Raw genomic sequence first — 19,607 nt, forward strand, 5'->3', positions numbered from 1 at the left:
TCACAAACTATTCGATGGAGGCGAAACGCGCAAATTCGCCGCAAATTCGCGCCTGGCGAATAAATTCGCCCATCACTACTTATCAATATTAGCCTTGTTTAATGACATGTTATTTTTATTAATGTAATTTATTATTATGAGTTGGTTCCTAAGCTTAGCCAACTGATAGCAGCTCAGAGCATGAGCTCAACACAGACCTTCACTGCTAAATGGCTGTGGCTGACTTAGCTTTGTAAACAATCCCAAAACATAAATGTGTTAAAATGTAGTTCTTACTTAGGAAAGCACCATTGTCAAAGCTATAAAATTATAAATGTGAACCTAGACAGTAAAAGGCCACAGAATTGTTTTTGCCTAGAATAGTAAATCCAGATAGAAGTGTATAGCAAAAGAAAATCTCTAGGCTATTTAGATATAATTTAAGATATATTTAAGGCTAGTAACATGAAACAATGGAAAAATTGATAGTTGAAAAGAAATTTACAGATATTACCCAGAAAGGTTTGATATTTTCTAAATGTGATTCCTACCTGTTGTTTCATTAAAAAGACTTGCTCGTCCTCTGCAGCAACTTCTTTGTCATGGACCAGCTGAAAATGTAGACATATAGGACATAATATTGTTATATTAATGTACTTTTAGCTACTGTTCTTATTCTAACAAGAAGCTCCCTTTTAACTTCTGGACCCTTTGCCACTGCAAAACAAAGCAACTGGCAGAAAAATTATTTCTGGATGCCAGGATCATTCTTGTAACCAAACCATTATCTGTGCCATAGATGACAAGGGGGCTGATTCGAGCAAGTTGACAACATCAAATGATTGTAGAAAACTGTGTCGATTTTAATTTGTTTTCTGAAATGTCAACGCAAATCAAAGCAATAGACCCAGCAGCTAAAAGCAGACACAAATGTCTCTTTACCTCAACCTCCAAACAAATAATTCTTGAATTAGTCAGTCATTCAGCATGTTACAAATGCTAGAAATGGACAAAACACTGTTTGATGGTTGGTCTTCATGATCTACTTTAACAGCTTTCTCCTCAGTAGCAGTGTCTAGGGCAGGGATCCCCAACCTTTTGGACCCGTGAGCAACATTCAGAAGTAAAAGTATTTGGGGAGCAACACTAGCTATGAAAAATGTTCTTGGGGTGCCAAATAAGCCAAATAAGTGCAGTGATTGGCCATTTGGTAGCCCCATGTGGATTGTCAACCTACATTGAGGCTCTGTTTGGCAGTACACCTGTTTTTTATACAACCAAAACTTGCCTCCAAGCCTGGAATTCAAAAATAAACACATGCTTTGAGACCACTGGGAGCAACTTCCAAGGGGTTGGAGAGCAACATGTTACTCACGAGCTACTGGTTGGGGATCACTGGTCTAGGGTATTAGGCATTTGCAGAGAAAAGCATTTTACAGTCTAAGGCTACCTTTTATATCCCTCTAAACCAGCAAGCAGATGGCTATTCCTTTAACTTATTACGAATATTAAGAATATTACACTTATAATTATCAAAAATGTATATTATAAAAAATACAATAAACCCAAGGTCAGCATGTGGAAGTTTTAGAGCTTTAATGCTTGGTTTTAGGATACTGTCATTTAGAACAATACTTTCTGTAATATACTGGTGAGACAATGAAGAGACAAGAGCAAACCAATAAAAAGGGAGACAAAATGTAAAACTACTAGGATGGGGGGTGTCCATCCTATCACACTTTGCTGCCACACGTTAAGAAAGATAAAATAAAAAAGGACCTTTAGCACACCATTCAATAATCTACATACAAGGTTTACATGTATACGCAGAAATATTGAAGTCTCCCATTTCAACCTAGGCAACTCTATGATAAGATGTTTAAAACTAAATTCCTATACCATTTCTTTGTCTATATTACTACAGTGTATCTTCATATATACATATATATTCCTTCAAATTTTGTGTAGTGACCCCCTATAAACAAAATCAAACCACTGTGTAATAAAATAAGTGGTTACCTTCCTAACAGGAGGTTTCACAATGAAATCTTCATAGGCATCTTCAGGTTTTGAAACGTTTTCGTGCAAAATCCCAATTTTCTTCTCATTGTCCCAGCCAGCAGGACTACAAGAAACCAATAAAACAAAAACACTTTAAGAGCAGAATTCAATTTTGCATAATCGGCTCCATATTCATCCAGTGTTGGGAATGATCACCGTAGTAAGCTCCATGGCAAAAACACAGATGATTATATAAAAGGAAGCTTCAAGAGTTGTGGGCCTATAGCCAGCAGTGAAGATGACAGGTGCCATAACGTTACTGGGACTGTTAAACACACTTATTGGATCTAAAGGGGAACTTTCCTTTATAAAGTAACATATGGCAAACATGTAAAACAGCAATAACGGTCACTTTCTGAAACCAGCTGCTCATACTTAATGCAGCCCCATACTAAATAATAAGCCCTGTTCAATATATAGAGATCATCAAATTTTAGTCTAGAGACTCATCAAAGTCTAGAAATCAATTTAAAAAGCACTCAACCAAAATGTGATTTCTTCCATGTCTTTTTGGTGACCCTTTAGAGTTAGAAAACTACAAATATACACTTGGGCCAAATTGGCTACACTGTTCAGTTTTAATAACACTTTCAAAATTGCATGGCTTAAAACTTGACTAGTTAAAGACTTTTTGTTACAATCAAAGGGGTGCTGACAGTACAATAGATCAAGTACAATCAGCCTAAAATGAGAATAAAACAGACTTACATAAACACGGAATCTTTCTCCACCACCATGGCAGCACAATTGAAGTGAAAATTGTATGTTTTGTGTACAATGTACTTATAAAGCAAATCCAGGTTTTTTTCTTCTTTTACAGATGTATAAATTAAGGCAGCTCCATCTAAATAGTTGTCATCAAGAAAAATGTTGCTTTTAGTTTAAAAATGCCTTTTGTAAAGACTATGGGTACATTGCATCTTTGCAATTTCTGCAGCGTTTGTATTAGGCCAAATCCTTTACATCCAGAAGAACAGGCTCCAAACTGTGAATGTCACTTGAGAATTTAAGAGAACAAAATGTTGTTCACAAATAAAGCAGATTTATCACTGGTGCAAATTAATGTTCAGATACTACAGATTCAGATATTGCTACAAATAATTTTGTGGAGGATTTGATTGAATTAAAAAAATATGAATACCATGCATTCCAAAAAGGCCCAGATACATAGTTATTGCATTCATATTCTTGTTAACTCTATACTCTTTTGGCTACGTTTGATCAGAAATGTACGAAAAGCATTCTTGTGTAAAGTAGACATTATGAGAAAACATTTTTTTTTAAATGTATTTTAGCATTATTAGCCCCTTATACTAGATCAAACCTCTAAATGATGTGCCACAGGCATTATACACAAGAAGCCACCTCTTTCATGATTTATGTATATGTGGTGGCCCAAAAGAGATAAGAGTTAGCTCCTATCCAGCCAATAATCCATTTTCCTCAATAACATTGAATACAATACTCGGTTGTAATCTTCAGCTGTACCTAGAGAAGACTCAGGCCTACAAGGCCAGGCTCATGAGTGCATGATAACTACCATTTGGTAACAGATGGTCAGGGTCAAAATGATGCAGAAGTTGATACAGCTTTCCAGGGAAAGGCCTGATAAATCTCTAGGATAGTACTGACACCTTTTTTGCCTGGTGTTTGCACATTTGGTAAGGCTGCAAATGAAAATTAAAAAGAGGATACACTGTAAGCAAAATCTCCGGATGTGAGACTGGATGAAGTCAAAATGCTCATCTTTGTAGTCATGTTCCTTTTCCAAAACACTGACTGCATCACACTGAAAAAGAAGCGTTACACAAGTGTTACTATGCTATGCACATAAAAAAAGACAGCACAAGAAATAAATCAACATACATCATCAAAAGTCTACACATATACATTTTTCTCAAATGCTTCGGATTGTAAAAATCTAGTCAAAAAGCAGTAAATTCAGTTTTCTGGAATCTCTATGACAAGGTTAAAATGCTAATGACTAATGTCACACAACATGTTTTTTTCTGTCAGAGAATATGCAAAACACCAGCATGTGAAAATACTACCCCTCTGAATGTGTAGTAACTAGAATGAATAACATCTATGAGTCACTGAAAATACAAGACAAATAAATTAAAAAAAAAAGCTACCAGCCTTTAGTAACCCATATCAACCAGCAGGTAGTTGTTCAAAAACAAACATCTGATTGGTTTATATACTACTAGCTAAAGTATAGTATTGGTAGAGGAAGGCTTGATAAATGATTACACTGCAGTTTTTAACACTTAAATGCTTTTTTTTTTTCAATATTTTTTATTGCTTTTCAAACAAATGCAATATGTGCAAAAAGAGTTTGACAAGTTATCAAAAGCAATACAGACAATTGGAAATGAACATAAGTGAGTTACCAGTTCACATTTATAATGTCAACAGTAAATGTGCAAAATAAAATGGTTACAAATTATCATAGGCCAATGTGAGCCTGAAATATTGCATTGAGTATCAAACTTTTGTCCTTTTACAACTATTAATCAGTAAAATCAAATGAGCCACCTATATAGTCGGGACACCACTGCATCCCAGAATGCAAATGAAGGACTGATGAACTACAGAATAGATCACAGAAGGTTGTCATACCTCGAAAGTAAAATAATATGGCAGAAGAGGAGAGTCAGATAGAAAGAAGCTGACAAGCAATTGGATCACAGCGCGTATACTCCAACCAGGGTTGCCAAATCCTTAGATATTTGTCATGGGTATTGTTGAGAAAACTAGCTAATTTTTCGTTCACCATAATCCAGCCTATTTTACGTTTGAAGGCAAGTATAGGAATAGATCCGGCCTTCCACGCCTTAGCAATGGTTTGTTTCGCAGCCATAAACATAGACGTTAAAAGTTTATGTTGTATCTTGGAGAAACCTTCACATTTGCCATTCAAAAGAGCTATTATTGGGTCTCTTCTCACATTAATGTTGAAAACAGAAAATATGACAGTGTGTATCCTAATCCAAAATCAAACCACCCTAGGGCACGTCCACCATATGTGGTACATGGAACCAATTTGTTGGCAGCCTCTGAAACAATTGGGATCTGACGTAGGGGATACCTTTTGCTATGTTATCAGGTGTCAAATACCATCTAAATAGTACCTTGTACGAGGCCTCCAACAAAACAGTATTCATAGCGCTGGATTTAGTGATTTCCCAACATTTTCCCCAATGATCAATATCATAAGAAAACAATACATCCTTTTCCCATGCCCGGACATAAGTGTGATCCCTTGGCTTTGACACGTTGTTTAAGGCAGAGTACAATAACGAAATTGTACCCATACGGTGAGAAGGGTGGAGACACCACCGTTCAAAAAACGACACACTGTGCTCCGACCTTTCCCAGTTGTATTTCAGCGAAGATATGTAATGTAGCACCTGTAGCGCTCTAAAGAATTCTGATGGTGGGAGGTTATGCTGATTCGGAAGATTAGCTATAGTGACTGGGCCCCTAACTGTATAACAGTCATAAATTCTAAGAATGTTACTGGAACTCCACCACCACGGCTAAAACAGTTGACAAAACTAAATGCTTTTTTTTTTTTTTTTTTTTTTTTTTAAAGGTTCCCTACACATTCAATACTACACATACAATACACATACTTGCAATTATAGGTCAGTAAGTTTGACATCTGTGGTCGGCAAATTATTTGAAGGCTTGTTAAGGGATCACATTCAAAATTTTGTCCTAGTGAATGGCATTATGAGCAACAATCAGCATGGCTTTATGAAGGATAGGTCATGTCAGACAAATTTGATTTCTTTTTATGATGAGGTAAGTAAGTTGCTGGACAGTGGGGGGCAGTAGATGTGATCTATTTGGATTTTGCCAAAGCGTTTGATACCGTGCCCCAAAAATGACTGATTTCTAAACGAAGGTCTGTTGGGCTTAATGAAGTCGTTTGCACATGGATAGGAAACTGGCTACAGGATCGGGTACAGAGGGTGGTTGTTAGTGGGACATTCTCTACTTGGAGTAAGGTTCTTAGTGGGGTCCCCCAGGGCTCGGTATTCGGTCCATTTAACTTGTTCATTAATGACTTAGGGGAGGGTGTTGTAAGTAATGTATCAGTGTTTGCAGATGACACAAAACTATCCAGCCCAATTAATTCCATCCAGGATGTGGCATCCTTGCAACACGATCTTGACAAACTGGCAATCTGGGCAGCTAAGTGGCAAATGAGATTCAATGTTGATAAATGTAAAGTCATGCAGTCATGTAAAGTCAAAGCCACTTATACCCTTAATGGGACTGCACTAGGCAAATACATTATGGAAAAGAACCTTGTAGATAATAAACTTGGCTGTAGCAAGCAATGCCAGTCGGCAGCATCAAGGGCAAATAAGGTCTTGAGCTGTATTAAAAGGGGCGTAGAGTCACGGGAGGAGGGGGTCATTCTTCCATTGTATAGAGCACTTGTAAAGCCCCATCTAGAATATGCTGTACAGTTTTGGTCTCCATCACTCAAACAGGACATTATTGTACTACAGAGGGTACACAGAAGGGCAAATAAGTTGGTAAAAGGTATGGAAAATCTTAGCTATGAGGAAAGACTGGCCAAATTGGAGAAGAGGCACTTAAGGGGAGATATGATAACTATGTATAAATATATAAGGGGATCATTTAATAATCTCTCTAATGCTTTATTTACCAGTAGGTCTTTCCAACTGACACGAGGTCACCCATTGCGATTAAAAGAAAAGAGGTTCCGCCTAAATATTCGGAAGGAGTTTTTTTTACATTGAGAGCTGTGACGATGTGGAATTCTCTCCCTGAATCAGTTGTACAAGCTGATACATTAGATAGCTTTAAGAAGGGATTGGATGGCTTTTTAGCAAATGAGGGAGTACAGGGTTATGGAAGATAGCTCATAGTACAAGTTGATCCAGGGACTAGTACGATTGCCATTTTGTAGTCAGGAAGGATTTTTTTCCCCATCTGAGGCAAATTGGAGAGGCTTCACATGGGGTTTTTTTGCCTTCCTTTGGATCAACTAGCAGTTAGGCAGATAAAAAAAAACAAAAAACTAAAACGTTGAACTTGATGGACGTGTCTTTTTTCAACCTTACTTACTATGCTCATCCAACCATGCTATTAGTTTTTTCCCATAGAATAGCAGAGTTCTCAGTAATGTTCTGGTTTTAATACGAGGAGCTAGATCATCTACTAGGCCAAAGAGGCAGATCTCGGGGGTTAAAGCTCCAGGTAGCAGGACCTGGGTCGTTATATACTTGACCAGGTTAGTCCAATATTTATGAATTGCCTGATATGTCCACAACATATGAAAGAGGCCTGTATCCGGGGCTTGGCACTTCGGGCAGTTAGCATTAGGATTCCTACCCATATCTTTAAGTCGCAATGGGGTGATGTATTTTCTATGAATAATCTGCACCATTTTATCTCTGGTAGAAATGAGAGAATTATACAGGTTTGCCTTAACATCTTCCCAAACATCTTCGTCCAAAGAAGGAATATCCACCACCTATTTGGACCTAGCTTTCTTAAGCAGGTTACCCAGTGTAATCAATAAAATTTTATATAGCTCAGAAATAAGTTTTATGGGGTTGGGGTCCCATAGTTTAGTCTCGTAGGGAACCATTTTTGTTTGGATCCTCACAGAACCAAATTGAGCTACAAATGCATGTCGGAGTTGGAGATATCAGTATAGTACAATGTTAGCCTGGTTTAGGGTTTCTCCGAGTTAGGCCATAGCAGGGAAGTCTCCATCTATTAGCAAGGTAGCTAGATGTCTGGAGTCTTGTAGGGAGCTTAAATGGGAGTAGTGGGAGTTCCTCCATAAGGGCGAGTGGGGTGACTGTTCTGGGGAGGAGCCAATAAATAACCTGGTGGCCATTACCCACACTTTCTGTGGGGTTGCCAGAACCGAGGGAAGTTTCTCTAGCTTTTCGATATGGTGCATATGGCCTATGGATTTGCCTAAAAAATATTATCCAAGGGTTTTCTGAAGGACCTGCTGGCTACAGTTTACAAACATCTTTATAACCTTTAACATCAGCTTCATTAATAGAGTTTGTGCTCAACATGCTGACTCCTCTTCTGGTCCTACTCTTTTTCCACTTACCTTAGTGCAAACAACCAATACAGGAATTCCAAGGTTGTGTGTTAAAATATTATCCCCAAGAGGCAAGACAATATTTTCATCCTCCGTCCCAGATGACGTAGGACCTCTTCTCTGTGGTGATCCAGAGAGTGCATCTTCAGGTTCAACATACTCCTGAAAGTCCTTAATAACTGAAAGAGAAAAAAAAAAGAATAATTTGTATATTTGAGAACAATAACAATAGATCCATAAGTAGCAGGGATCTATATTCTACTATTATTTCTGTTTCAGGGCACTGCGGTTTGAGCAATGCCATTTCAAAACCATAAACATTTATCAAGGAGATGGGTTGTCACTTTCATCTCTTTAATGCGGCTGCTAATGATTCATACAGAAGCTTGGATGAATGGCCTTTTACAGACTCAGTGGTGTAACTACCAGGGAAGCAGCAGCAAATGCACCAAGGCCTTCCCACAACCCCCAAGAAGGGCTGGCAGGAGTAGCTGTGTGCACGGCCAGACAATCTAAAAGTAAGATCATGCACACAGCATGTTTTCTAAGGTTGTTCACCAAGTGGTTATTGATATGACCATTTATTCTGAGTGCCATTACTCTTCAATATGTGATACCTTTAATTCTCTTGATGTGCTTTGCCATTTCTGAGGTAAGGGTACATAAAAAATGAAAAAAACATTGCAACCTGTAATATGGAAGAAATAGACAACAAGGTTGTGCTACATCAGCAACCCAGCGTGCCGGTGGGTGAGGTTCTTGAGGGGAATACCCCTAAATAAGATGTTAGATAATCACTTTTGCGAGTATCTGCTACCCACAACTGCTTTATGCACCCTCTGGACATCCAAGTTGTTTTGTAATTGGTTGTGATGATTGTACTGTACTAGTGTACTAGTGCAAGGCTTCACTGTGTTAGTAACAGAGGCTGTTCTTATTAAAGGAGTTCACTCACTGGCAATCTTGTTAAAAGGATACCGTCATGGGAAAACGTTTTTTTTTTCCAAAACACATCAGTTAATAGTGCTGCTCCAGCAGAATTCTGCACTGAAATCCATTTTTCAAAAGAGCAAACAGATTTTGTTATATTCAATTTTGAAATCTGACATGGGGCTAGACATATTGTCAATTTCCCAGCTGCCTCCAGTCATGTGACTTGTGCTCTGATAAACTTCAGTCACTCTTTACTGCAAGTTGGAGTGATATCACCCCCTCCCTCCCCCCCCAGCAGCCTAACAGAACAATGGGAAGGTAACCAGATAGCAGCTCCCTAACACAAGATAACAGCTCCCGGAATATCTAAGAACAGCACATAATAGTAAAAGCCAAGTCCCACTGAGACTGATTCAGTTTCAGTTGCAAGTAGGAGAAATAACAGCCTGCCAGTAAGTAATTCCATCCGAAACTGCAGGTACAAGTCACATGACTGGGGCAGCTGGGAAACTGACAAAATGTCTAGCCCCATGTCAGATTTCAAAATTGAATATAGAAAAATCTGTTTGCTCTTTTGAGAAATGGATTTCAGTGCAGAATTCTGCTGGAGCAGCACTATTAACTGATATGTTTTGGAAAAAATATGTTTTTCCCTTTAAGGTTGTAAGGACCCTAGCTCATTGGATTCTGTAACTGCTTCTCCACTTTGCATGGAATCTGCACCACTCACTAAGGAAAGCAGAAGAGCTTGAGGTCCCAGAATAAATCACTAAAGACCAATTAAACAGTTAACAGAATCCAGTTATTATGGTAATTTTAATTGATCACTGGAACATTTTATAGCACTTGTCTACAATGAACATTATTGGTTTGATATTTTTAATATTTGCTGGACATTTGCATGAATTAAGTCACATGCATCCATTGTGTTAAGTGGCAACCACAAATTGTTTTTAAATAGAGCAATATGACCCTTTATGTCCATGATGTTTTTATGGGGAATGGGCATTTTAGATATACCTCAATAAATGAATGTATTTATTACAATGAAGACTGTTGATTATATGCCATTTGTAAAGATTTTCCCGGTGTGGCCCAAAATAGAGACATTCTTACTGATTTTCCTTATCTATACTACAGACCTATACAGCACGACACAATGTAATTAAGCACTTGCTTCCTTTAATGTTTGTGACAGTAAGACCTTGATATAATTTTCTGTTGTGGGTTCTAAAGTGTCAAGGGGTGGTTCCAGATGCTTTTCAGGTAGCTTAAGGCTCTCTGTGTGCCATCGGCCTACTAGAAAGCAATATGTTGTGTTTCCCTACGAGAATCGTAAATGTATTGAATTTAAAGAGCACATCAGACAGGCAGATGTCATACAATTGCTTACAAGACGCTTTACCCCTTATAATATCCACGTGACTGAAATAAGAAAAGAATATAATAGGATTTCTCTAATACTGGGCTGATGCAAAACATTTTCTCATAATCATTGTTTTATGTCCATTTGCTAGAAAAAAAAAAGAGAGCAAACAAAGGTAAGGTTGTCCCCAGGCTCTTGTGTGGATGCAGAAAGCTTACACCCAACTTACTCTTTTGTTCCAATTCTCGCATTTCTTCTGGAGGAATTTTCAGTTTGTCTATGTGCTCTCGCAGAACACTTGCCCATTTCAACAAAGATTCCATAATAGTCCAGGGTCTGGACATGTCCCCAACAAACACGGCCACTGTCTCACCGATAGATTCTGCAGGCAGAGCAAATTTTAGAAGGCCTTTGTGGTACAAGTCTCCATCCAAAATCCACACATTGCAACGTGTGAGATCTGCAAAAGAAAAATACTCATTTTGTAATTGAACCTACAAGCAATGTATAATGATCAGTAAAGCAGAAGAGTCAAAATTATTCACAAATGTGAAACAGCAGTCCCGTCCAGCTTTACGGCTTTGTTTATAGCAGTGATATCAGTCTTTGGTGGTCTGAGAAAATCTGAAACCCACGGGTACATCATTGCAGTCTTTACCCGAATTATTTATGGTTATTAAATTAAGCAAAAGGAAATACTACAGCAGTAATCTATGACAATACTAAAGAAACCCAGAAATACCCTGATGACGTAAAATTATTAACTTTATCTTATTCCGGATTGTTGGAGGCTTGGCTTACATCACAGAAAACTTGCTGACAGTCTACAGAAATTGATGCTCTTATTTCAACCCAACTTAATTATGTTACTATTTAAACATAATGGCTAAATAATCTGTAGAAAAGCTGGGAATAGAGACATTTTAATGTTTGGCAGGCATGCTGATAGCTGTGAAGCAGAAGAGGTTACTAAAAGGTAATTGATAACTACTGGAAAAAGGGAATCTAAGGTAGAGAGCGAAATATCTACTATGTAAACATGAGGCTATGCGACTCATGCACGAGAATGCTCTGGATCAGACTGTAAAAGCAGCCATTGTATTTGGACAATATGAGCCATCATTTCTCACACAGCTGCTGCTTGGCATCAGTGTAGCGCAAATAGCTGGCACTCTCCTAATGCGAGACATCAAGGCACATATTTCAGGCTACAAATAGCCTGTCTCTTCATAACATGCCTGAGTCTTTGTTGTTTATGCAAATATCCGTCAACAAATGACTACAATTTTTGGATTAGTGGCAAGCGATTGTTCTCCTGCTGCCATAATGCCATGAAGCCTAAACAAACACAGAATGGCAAGTGTTCGTTTCTCCAATTTATTTTCAAAGTTACAGCCAAAGGAATTTATCTCAACAAAGTAGACAGAAAAGTAAAGTGTACTATGAATAAGAGACTGTGTTTTGAAATAAAATGACGAACGAAACAAAGTATTTTATGGGCTAGAATAAAATATGTGTACTCAAAAGACAGCCACATGTCCCAAAGTGCACAATAAATAGGGTTTGTGTAGACCAGTGATCCCCAATCAGTGGCTCGTGAACAACATGTTGCACTCCAAACCCTTGGATGTTGCTCCCAGTGGCCTCAAAGCAGATGCTTACTTTTTAATCTCTGGTTTGAAGGAAAACTAGTTTTAGTTGCGTAGGTACTTAATCAGATTAGCAGTGCATATATTAAAACAAAACACTGCATGCCACTCATATAAGCCAAAAAAATGACAACAAAGGACTAAAATGAGGAGGGTTGTTTATATATCGCTCATTATTGCTAGTTAAAGTAATGCCGCTTATTACGGTGTTATTGCTTGATAATAAAAAAAAAAGAAAACATCTGCATACATCACACTTCAAAAGATTAGGCACAATATATTTTCAGCATAAATTCCATATTTTTTGCTAAAGTTTATTTAGTGGGACCCTATTGGGTTTGGCATATATCCAGCATAGAGACAACCATAAAGTGTTGCAGCCTAAACTTCTTACTGATGGTTAAAAAGCTTTAAAAAGCTCATGCAGGTACCTCAATCATCATCTTTATATCTGTGACATCAATACTATTGCAGGGAGTGTCATGGAACTGTCATAGTAACATAGTAACAAAGTGCCTATATCTTATTCTAGGCTGATACAGATAAATGTAGAGTGACTTTTCTAATGTGAAAAAGAACACTTCTAATTTCAGGTCCTATTTTATTCGACTTAATAAGTAGGGATGCACCGAATCCACTTTTTTGGATTCGGCTGAACCCACGAATCCTTTGCAAAAGACTCGGCCGAATACCGAACTGAACCCTAATTTGAATATGCAAATTAGGGGTGGAAAGGGGAAACATTTTTCCTTGTTTTGTGACAAAAAGTCACGTGATTTCCCTCCCGCCCCTAATTTACATATGCAAATTAGGATTCGGTTCAACCGGGCAGAAGGATTCGCCTGAATCCAAATCCTGCTGAAAAGGCCAAATCCCGAACCGAATCCTGGATTCGTTGCATCCCTATTAATAAGCAACTTTTAAAGGGTCATGGTCAACCAAAAAACAGTCTACTTACAGATATAGACTAATCAGCTAGACAGTTGCTGTAAATTCAGTGTTTTCAGTGTCTAAATCTGCTGCATACTTACTTTTAGTCAAAAAAAGATGTCACATAATTTTGTACTCTTTGCCCTCTTTGTTTAAGTGGCTGAAATGTACCGGACTTTCCAGCACACCATTTGACATACATTCTATCCAAAAGCCAGCTGAAATGGTCAAAATCATCCAATAGTTTACCACAGGGATGGTTAAAGGAGAACTAAACCATAAAATAATAATCACTAGAAATGCTGTATTTTATACATTGAACTTATTTGAACCAGCCTAAAGATTCAGCATCTCTATAGTAGAGATCCAGCACTTAAAAGTAGTCACAGGGGGTCCCCATACTGGAATCTGTTAGAAATGTCTGCGACATTCACATGCTCAGTGGGCTCTAAGCAGTTACTGAGAGGCTAAGCTTAGGGGTTGTCTCAAATTATCAAACAGAAACTTAGGTTTGTCTGTCATAGAGATGCTACCGGGCTAAATAATATCTGATGCTAATTGCAATGGTTTCAGAGCTGCCATGCACTAATGATATGATTTACTAATCAGCCTTATATTGTGACATTTCTATTCTATGTGTACTGTATATTGTGAGTGTGTCCCTAAGCTCAGTACGTGACAGCAGCACAAAACATGTGCAGTGAATCAGCAGAAAAGAAGATGGGAAGCTAATGGGGCATGTTTGGAGGCTGGTATAGAAGCCCATTTCATAATATACACCAGGGGTGCCCAGACTTTGTCAGCGCATGGTCTACTGTCGCAACTGGCCTCCATCATAAGATCTAGCAATAATAATAATAATAATAAAGACCATTATTAAAAATATCAAATGCAAGCAAAGGTTCACCAGTAAATAACTGAGCGTGTGTCTATACCACAGAAACACATGTAAGTAACTTAATGCCATAACATCTAAAAGTGCATTACACAGATACCATGTTGCGGTCTACCAAGAGCTCTGAAGTAGTCTACTGGTAGATCTACGTCTTGGGCACCCCTGGTCTACACCATTTCAAGACTACTTCTTTAGTTAAGCTTTAGTTCTCCTTTAAAGAGACATTATACACCCTTGGTCCACATGAGTTCAGCAAATAGGGCTTGTGGTGAACATATATTCTGATAATAACAAGAAATCTATTTTTGTTATTTCTTGACCTAAATTGGAAAACTGAAGCTATTCTATGTTTAGTCCTTGAAAGACAGATAATTAGATTACTAGTCCACAGATAACCCCTCCATGATGGACTTGGCTAACTAAACAGTTACAACAAAAGGGGAATTATCTACCTTTATAAGGTATGCTGTTATACCAGGGGTATAAAGCACCTTTTAACATATGGGTATTAATCTAATAGTACGTTCCTCAATTAAATATTTTTCTACAAAAGATAAATGCATACCTTATAACTAATTGTTAACCAATTATTGGGTTGTGAAGCTGACTTACAATTTATTGGTCTCATAAAGTTTATGAAACACTGCTACATCATAGAGTGACATGTATTAGTTGGCCCTTCTGTTCACATATGCTGAACTGCAGGTCAATGTTTGCACACTATGTGCCATTCTTAGGACAATAACTGATATGAACATGGGGGGGGGGGCTGTGTGATACTGATAAAGTTCTGATGTCTCACTATCTACCACCAAATGATTGCTCTACCATGTGATTCACCTGTGCAAACAAATGCAGGTACATCAAACATCCTCATAGATAAACCCCCTGAACAAACAGAACAACAAACACTCAAACGGACACTTGAACACTTAACTGTCGCCTCCCATAACTTTTTCATCAACATACGGCGGCTCATTTACTTACACCACCCATATGTTCACCTTGTAGTAACCAATCATGATTACTTCCATTATTCTACAGGATTTCAAAGTGTGTGAGAGAGAGAGAGAGAGAGAGACACAGAGAGAGAGACAGAGAGAGACAGAGAGAGAGACAAGAGAGTGTGTGTGTGTGTTTCATTACAAAAATCATGTGTGTTTCATTACAAAAGCATGTCTTTACCAAAAAAAATTAGTTCAATTTCACAAAACTGACCATCTCTATCTTCATCATGAATGTTCAAGTATAAATATTCAAGCCCCCTTCCTTTCTTGTTGTGTTCGGCACCTTGAAGTTTTGCCATGAGAGTGGTCTTTCCTGAACCATCTTCTCCTGAAGGAAAGAACAAAGTAATTAGAAGAAAATACTTAATAGTTTGCCCATGGATATAATATGATTATTCGAAAGCAGAGTTTTGCAACTGTTTTTTTTTTTGTAGCATAAAAAAAAAAATGTAATTTTCATTTTAACACAAACGCTTTCATTTAACATGAAAGATGTGGTTTAAAGAAATAAAATGTGTCCATCAAGCACAACCTTTTTTGTCTAAATCGAAACCTGCCTAATCGCTAGCTTTATTTTCTCACTCTAAAAAGGCATTCAACCCTTGCTTAAAACTATCTTATATAAATGCCAGTACAACTGCTTTGAGGAGAGCATCCAAAAACGTAACTCTCACCGGAAAATATGTTGAATGGTCAAGTTATATAGTTAATAAAGTACCCCCTCTTGTAAATTATAAGGATATTATAAGTTACCAGGAGTTTCATGACCATATAAAAACAAACGAGGTGTGGGTGTGTTCAAATATTTTTCATCATTACCCACATGATGAAGGTGAAACCCTTTAGGTTTTGTTATATGTTAATGCTGTCAAGTCATTTCTGTTTTATGGCGTTACTGTCTGTTTAATGTTAAGTATGTAGAAATGCTAGCACTGTAACTCCACAACTTCTCATTTATGCCAGTTTGGGAAGGGAGAGAATACAAAGTTTAAGATTAACAAGTATAAATATTTAAAAAAAAAACTTGTCATACAAATGTGTTTCCCCTGGTATGGGCAGCATAGTTATCATGAGGGAAGGCAGATTTCTTGTTAACATACTATTATTTGCCCTGTCTGCTCAATTAGTCTGTACCTCCAGTGCGGGAAACACATTTTGAATAATGGGTGCCATTTAAAAATAATACATTTCCTGTTTGAATAGTTACAAATAATATTCTGTTTAAAGGAACATGGGTAAACAGGCTGTGCAGAATAAAAAAAAGTGACTGGATGAACACTACTTCCTGCTTTGCCGCTCTCTTGGTTTCCACTCATTGGTTACCAGGCAGTAACCAATCAGTGACTTGAGGAGGGGCACATGGGTCATAACTATTGCTTTTGAATCTGAGCTGCATGCTAAGGATCAATTGCAAACTCACTGAACAGATATGTGCCATGTGGCCCCCTCACTGACTAAAGGTGGCAATACATGGGCAGATTAAAGATGCCGATATCGGTCCTTTAGACCAATTCGGCAGCTTATCTACCCATGTGTGGAGGCTCCCGACGGGTCCTCCCGATTGATATCAGGGGGAAAAAAAAATCGGCCAGATATCAATCGGTCAAGTTTGATTTCTTTCTGTGATCCAGGATCAAATTGCCTAGTTGATGTGGTCCTGCGACCCCCCGGGCGCCCATTCGCAGCATTGTAATTCACCCGATATCGCCCAGCCGGTAGTGGGCATATCTGGTTAAGATCCACTTGTTTGGCGACCTCGCCAAACGAATGGATCTAATAGTGTATGGCCAACTTTACTCTTTAGAGTTAAAGAGCTTAAAAGCAGCAAGTTGCATTCAGTTCTGTTATGTTAGAGATCCAGTCACTCCACTCTTAATACATTCCATTTTTGCCTAACTATATTGAAAACATTTATTTTGCACAGCTCATCTATCTACCCAGTTTCTATATTTACACTGAACTGTTTCTTTTAAAGTGTTATATAAACACAATAGCAACAGGGAACGTGAATTGTAAAGGGAATCAATTTCAAACCTCCCAAAAAGAAATAAAAATATGCAGACAATGATGTGCTGTTGTGGAAGCAAATCAAGTGATTTTGTGATTTCCCTGGGGCTGAACTGTGGAGAAACTTCAGATAACAAGATAGATAGATAGACAGACAGACAGACAGATAATAAAGTACCCCCTCTTGTAAATTATAAGGATATTATAAGTTATCGAGGAGTTTTATGACCATATCCTCATATTTTGCAACTGGGGGTACTTTATTATAATACACAAATTTCAGTGAGTCATGTGACAGAAATGACATCAGAACTCACCGTTTATAAGGATATCATTTACAAGATATTCATAGCTTTTGTGTATTATATACTGTATATATATATATATATATATATATATATATATATATATATATATATATATATATATATATATGTGACAGAAATGACATGACTAAGCTCAGATTATAACCAATGACATTACTAAGCACCATTTATAAGGATATCATTTACAGGATATTCATGGCTCTTTGGTATTATTTATATACACCAACAGAAATGAAATGCAGGAGCTTAAAAGAATGGGTGCACAGTGGAGGAGAAAGGATTACATATTGGCTACATTTGCAGGACTCAAGATGAATGCTGTAACCTGATCCAGCAGCTTGTTGTTGGGCGGCTATTTGCCTCATATGTGCTTTTAAGATCACACTTGTGAGCAGTATTTTAATGAATAATCATTTTTATAACCTACACTATTGGCACTCACCATTTGTTCTTTTGTTAACTTACTATAGAGTATGTTTTTATGAAATTTTTATTTAGAGCAAGAAGTATTTTAAATGCTATAGACATTGTTGGATATTCTTTTCAACTAATCTGTCCTTCAGTTGCAACCTACTGGTTGGATAAAAAAAAGAAAGAGGAACATTTAGAATCTGATGGGTTTGTTCATTAGACAGAGACATGTGATCCATAGATGATCTAAGCAGTAAAAAAAAATTTCACAGATAACTATGACAATGTTCCCACTCAACTGGTAGGATTGAAAAGGAGAACGCAGCTAAAAGGAACAGCTGAAACATAATAAAAGTCTATAGGGTGAGGTTTTAGAGAGATACGAAGTTTCCAGAAAGAAAAAGCAAAAAAAGCATTTTCACAGCTTATACTAACCAAATACCAGTATGTTTTTCCCAGAGGGTAACTTCGATCTTGCACTTGTGGAAACATCACTAAGAATTGAAGACCTAAAAAAAAAAATAAGAATGTTGCAGAAAATTCAGTAATGCTGTACTCAATATGGACAGTCCTAGCAACATGCAATACAAAATACTAGGGTTTAACTTAAACAGCCACAGTGATGTATAGTAGCCTGTCACACAATGTGTTAAAAAAATAGAACTAATCACATCTTGGGCTTATTTCCTAAAACTGTTCACCACAAAAACGCAAACAGATTTTGTGAATAAGGCATGTTTCACCTTAGATTTAACTTTTTAGTATGTTATAGAATGGCTAATTCCAAGCAACTTTTAAGTTGGTCTTTATTATTTACTTTTTATAGTTTTTTTCTTTTTTTTTTTGTCTTTTTCTTCTGACTCCCTACAGCTTTCAAGTGGGGGGGTCACTAACAAATGCTCTGTAAGGCTACACATTTATAGTTTTTCTTACTTTTAATAATTCATCTTTTTATTCAGGCCCCCTTCCTATTCTTATTCCAGCCTCTTATTCAAATCAATGCATGGTTGCTAGGGTAATTTGGACCCTAGCAACCAGATTGCTGAAATAGTTGAATAAAAAGCTAAATAATGAAAAAACCAGTCTCAGAATTTTAGGTTCTATATCATACTAAAAGAACTCAGAGATAAACAATCCCTTTAATTCTTTTCATCTTAACATTAAATAATGCATATAATAGTTGAGCAATGTTACCATATTAATATAAGCACTTGTGTGTGTGTATATATAGATATACATGTATGTGTGTGTATATAGATATACATGTATGTGTGTATATATAGATATACATGTATGTGTGTATATATTTATATACAGGTTAGGGATCCGTTATGCAGAAACCCGTTATCCAGCAAGTTCCAAATTTAAGGCAATCTCCCATAGACTCCATTTTATCCAAATAATCCAAATTTTTAAAAAAGGATTTCCTTTTTCTCTGTAATAATAAAAACAGTACCTTGTACTTGATCTCAACTAAGAAATAATTAATCCTTATTGGGAGCAGAGCCAGTCTATTGCGTTTATTTAATGTTTACATGATTTTCTAGTAGACTTAAGGCATGAAGATCCAAATTATGGAAAGATCTGTTATCCGGAATACCCCAGGTATTAAGCAATTAAGCAAATCCAATAGGCTGGTTTTGTTTCCAATAAGGATTAATTATATCTTAGTGTGGATCAAGTACAAGGTACTATTTTATTATTACAATTTCTAAAAATTGTAATTATTTGGATAAAATGGAGTCTATGGGAGACCGCCTTTCCGTAATTCAGAGCTTTTTGGATAACGGATCCCATACCGGTCTTTTGTTCTTGAAACCCTTTAAGGTATAGCTCTGCTCCAATCGTGTAAACCAAAGTCTACCAAACCAGTTGGGAATAGTATCATATATATGGGACACTGCTCCAAGTGATCAAATCTTCATCATTCAAAA

At 37.2% G+C, this 19,607-nt stretch overlaps 1 protein-coding gene across 1 annotated transcript in view; it reads right to left on the bottom strand.

Moving 5' to 3' along the window:
* dync1li2.S (dynein cytoplasmic 1 light intermediate chain 2 S homeolog) overlaps positions 1-19,607 on the bottom strand; it is a 32,548-nt gene that overhangs the window by 8,104 nt on the left and 4,837 nt on the right. The window contains exons 2-9 of the mRNA XM_018260490.2: positions 18,109-18,182; positions 15,141-15,257; positions 10,678-10,908; positions 8,159-8,328; positions 3,736-3,829; positions 2,749-2,884; positions 1,999-2,104; positions 531-590 (exon numbers count right to left, since the gene is read on the bottom strand). Coding sequence (XP_018115979.1) covers positions 531-590; positions 1,999-2,104; positions 2,749-2,884; positions 3,736-3,829; positions 8,159-8,328; positions 10,678-10,908; positions 15,141-15,257; positions 18,109-18,182 — 988 coding nt within the window. The remainder of the gene's footprint in view (positions 1-530; positions 591-1,998; positions 2,105-2,748; positions 2,885-3,735; positions 3,830-8,158; positions 8,329-10,677; positions 10,909-15,140; positions 15,258-18,108; positions 18,183-19,607) is intronic.

This window comes from Xenopus laevis, chromosome 4S (assembly GCF_017654675.1).
Source record: "Xenopus laevis strain J_2021 chromosome 4S, Xenopus_laevis_v10.1, whole genome shotgun sequence".
In the NCBI taxonomy this organism is placed as follows: Eukaryota; Metazoa; Chordata; class Amphibia; order Anura; family Pipidae; genus Xenopus; species Xenopus laevis.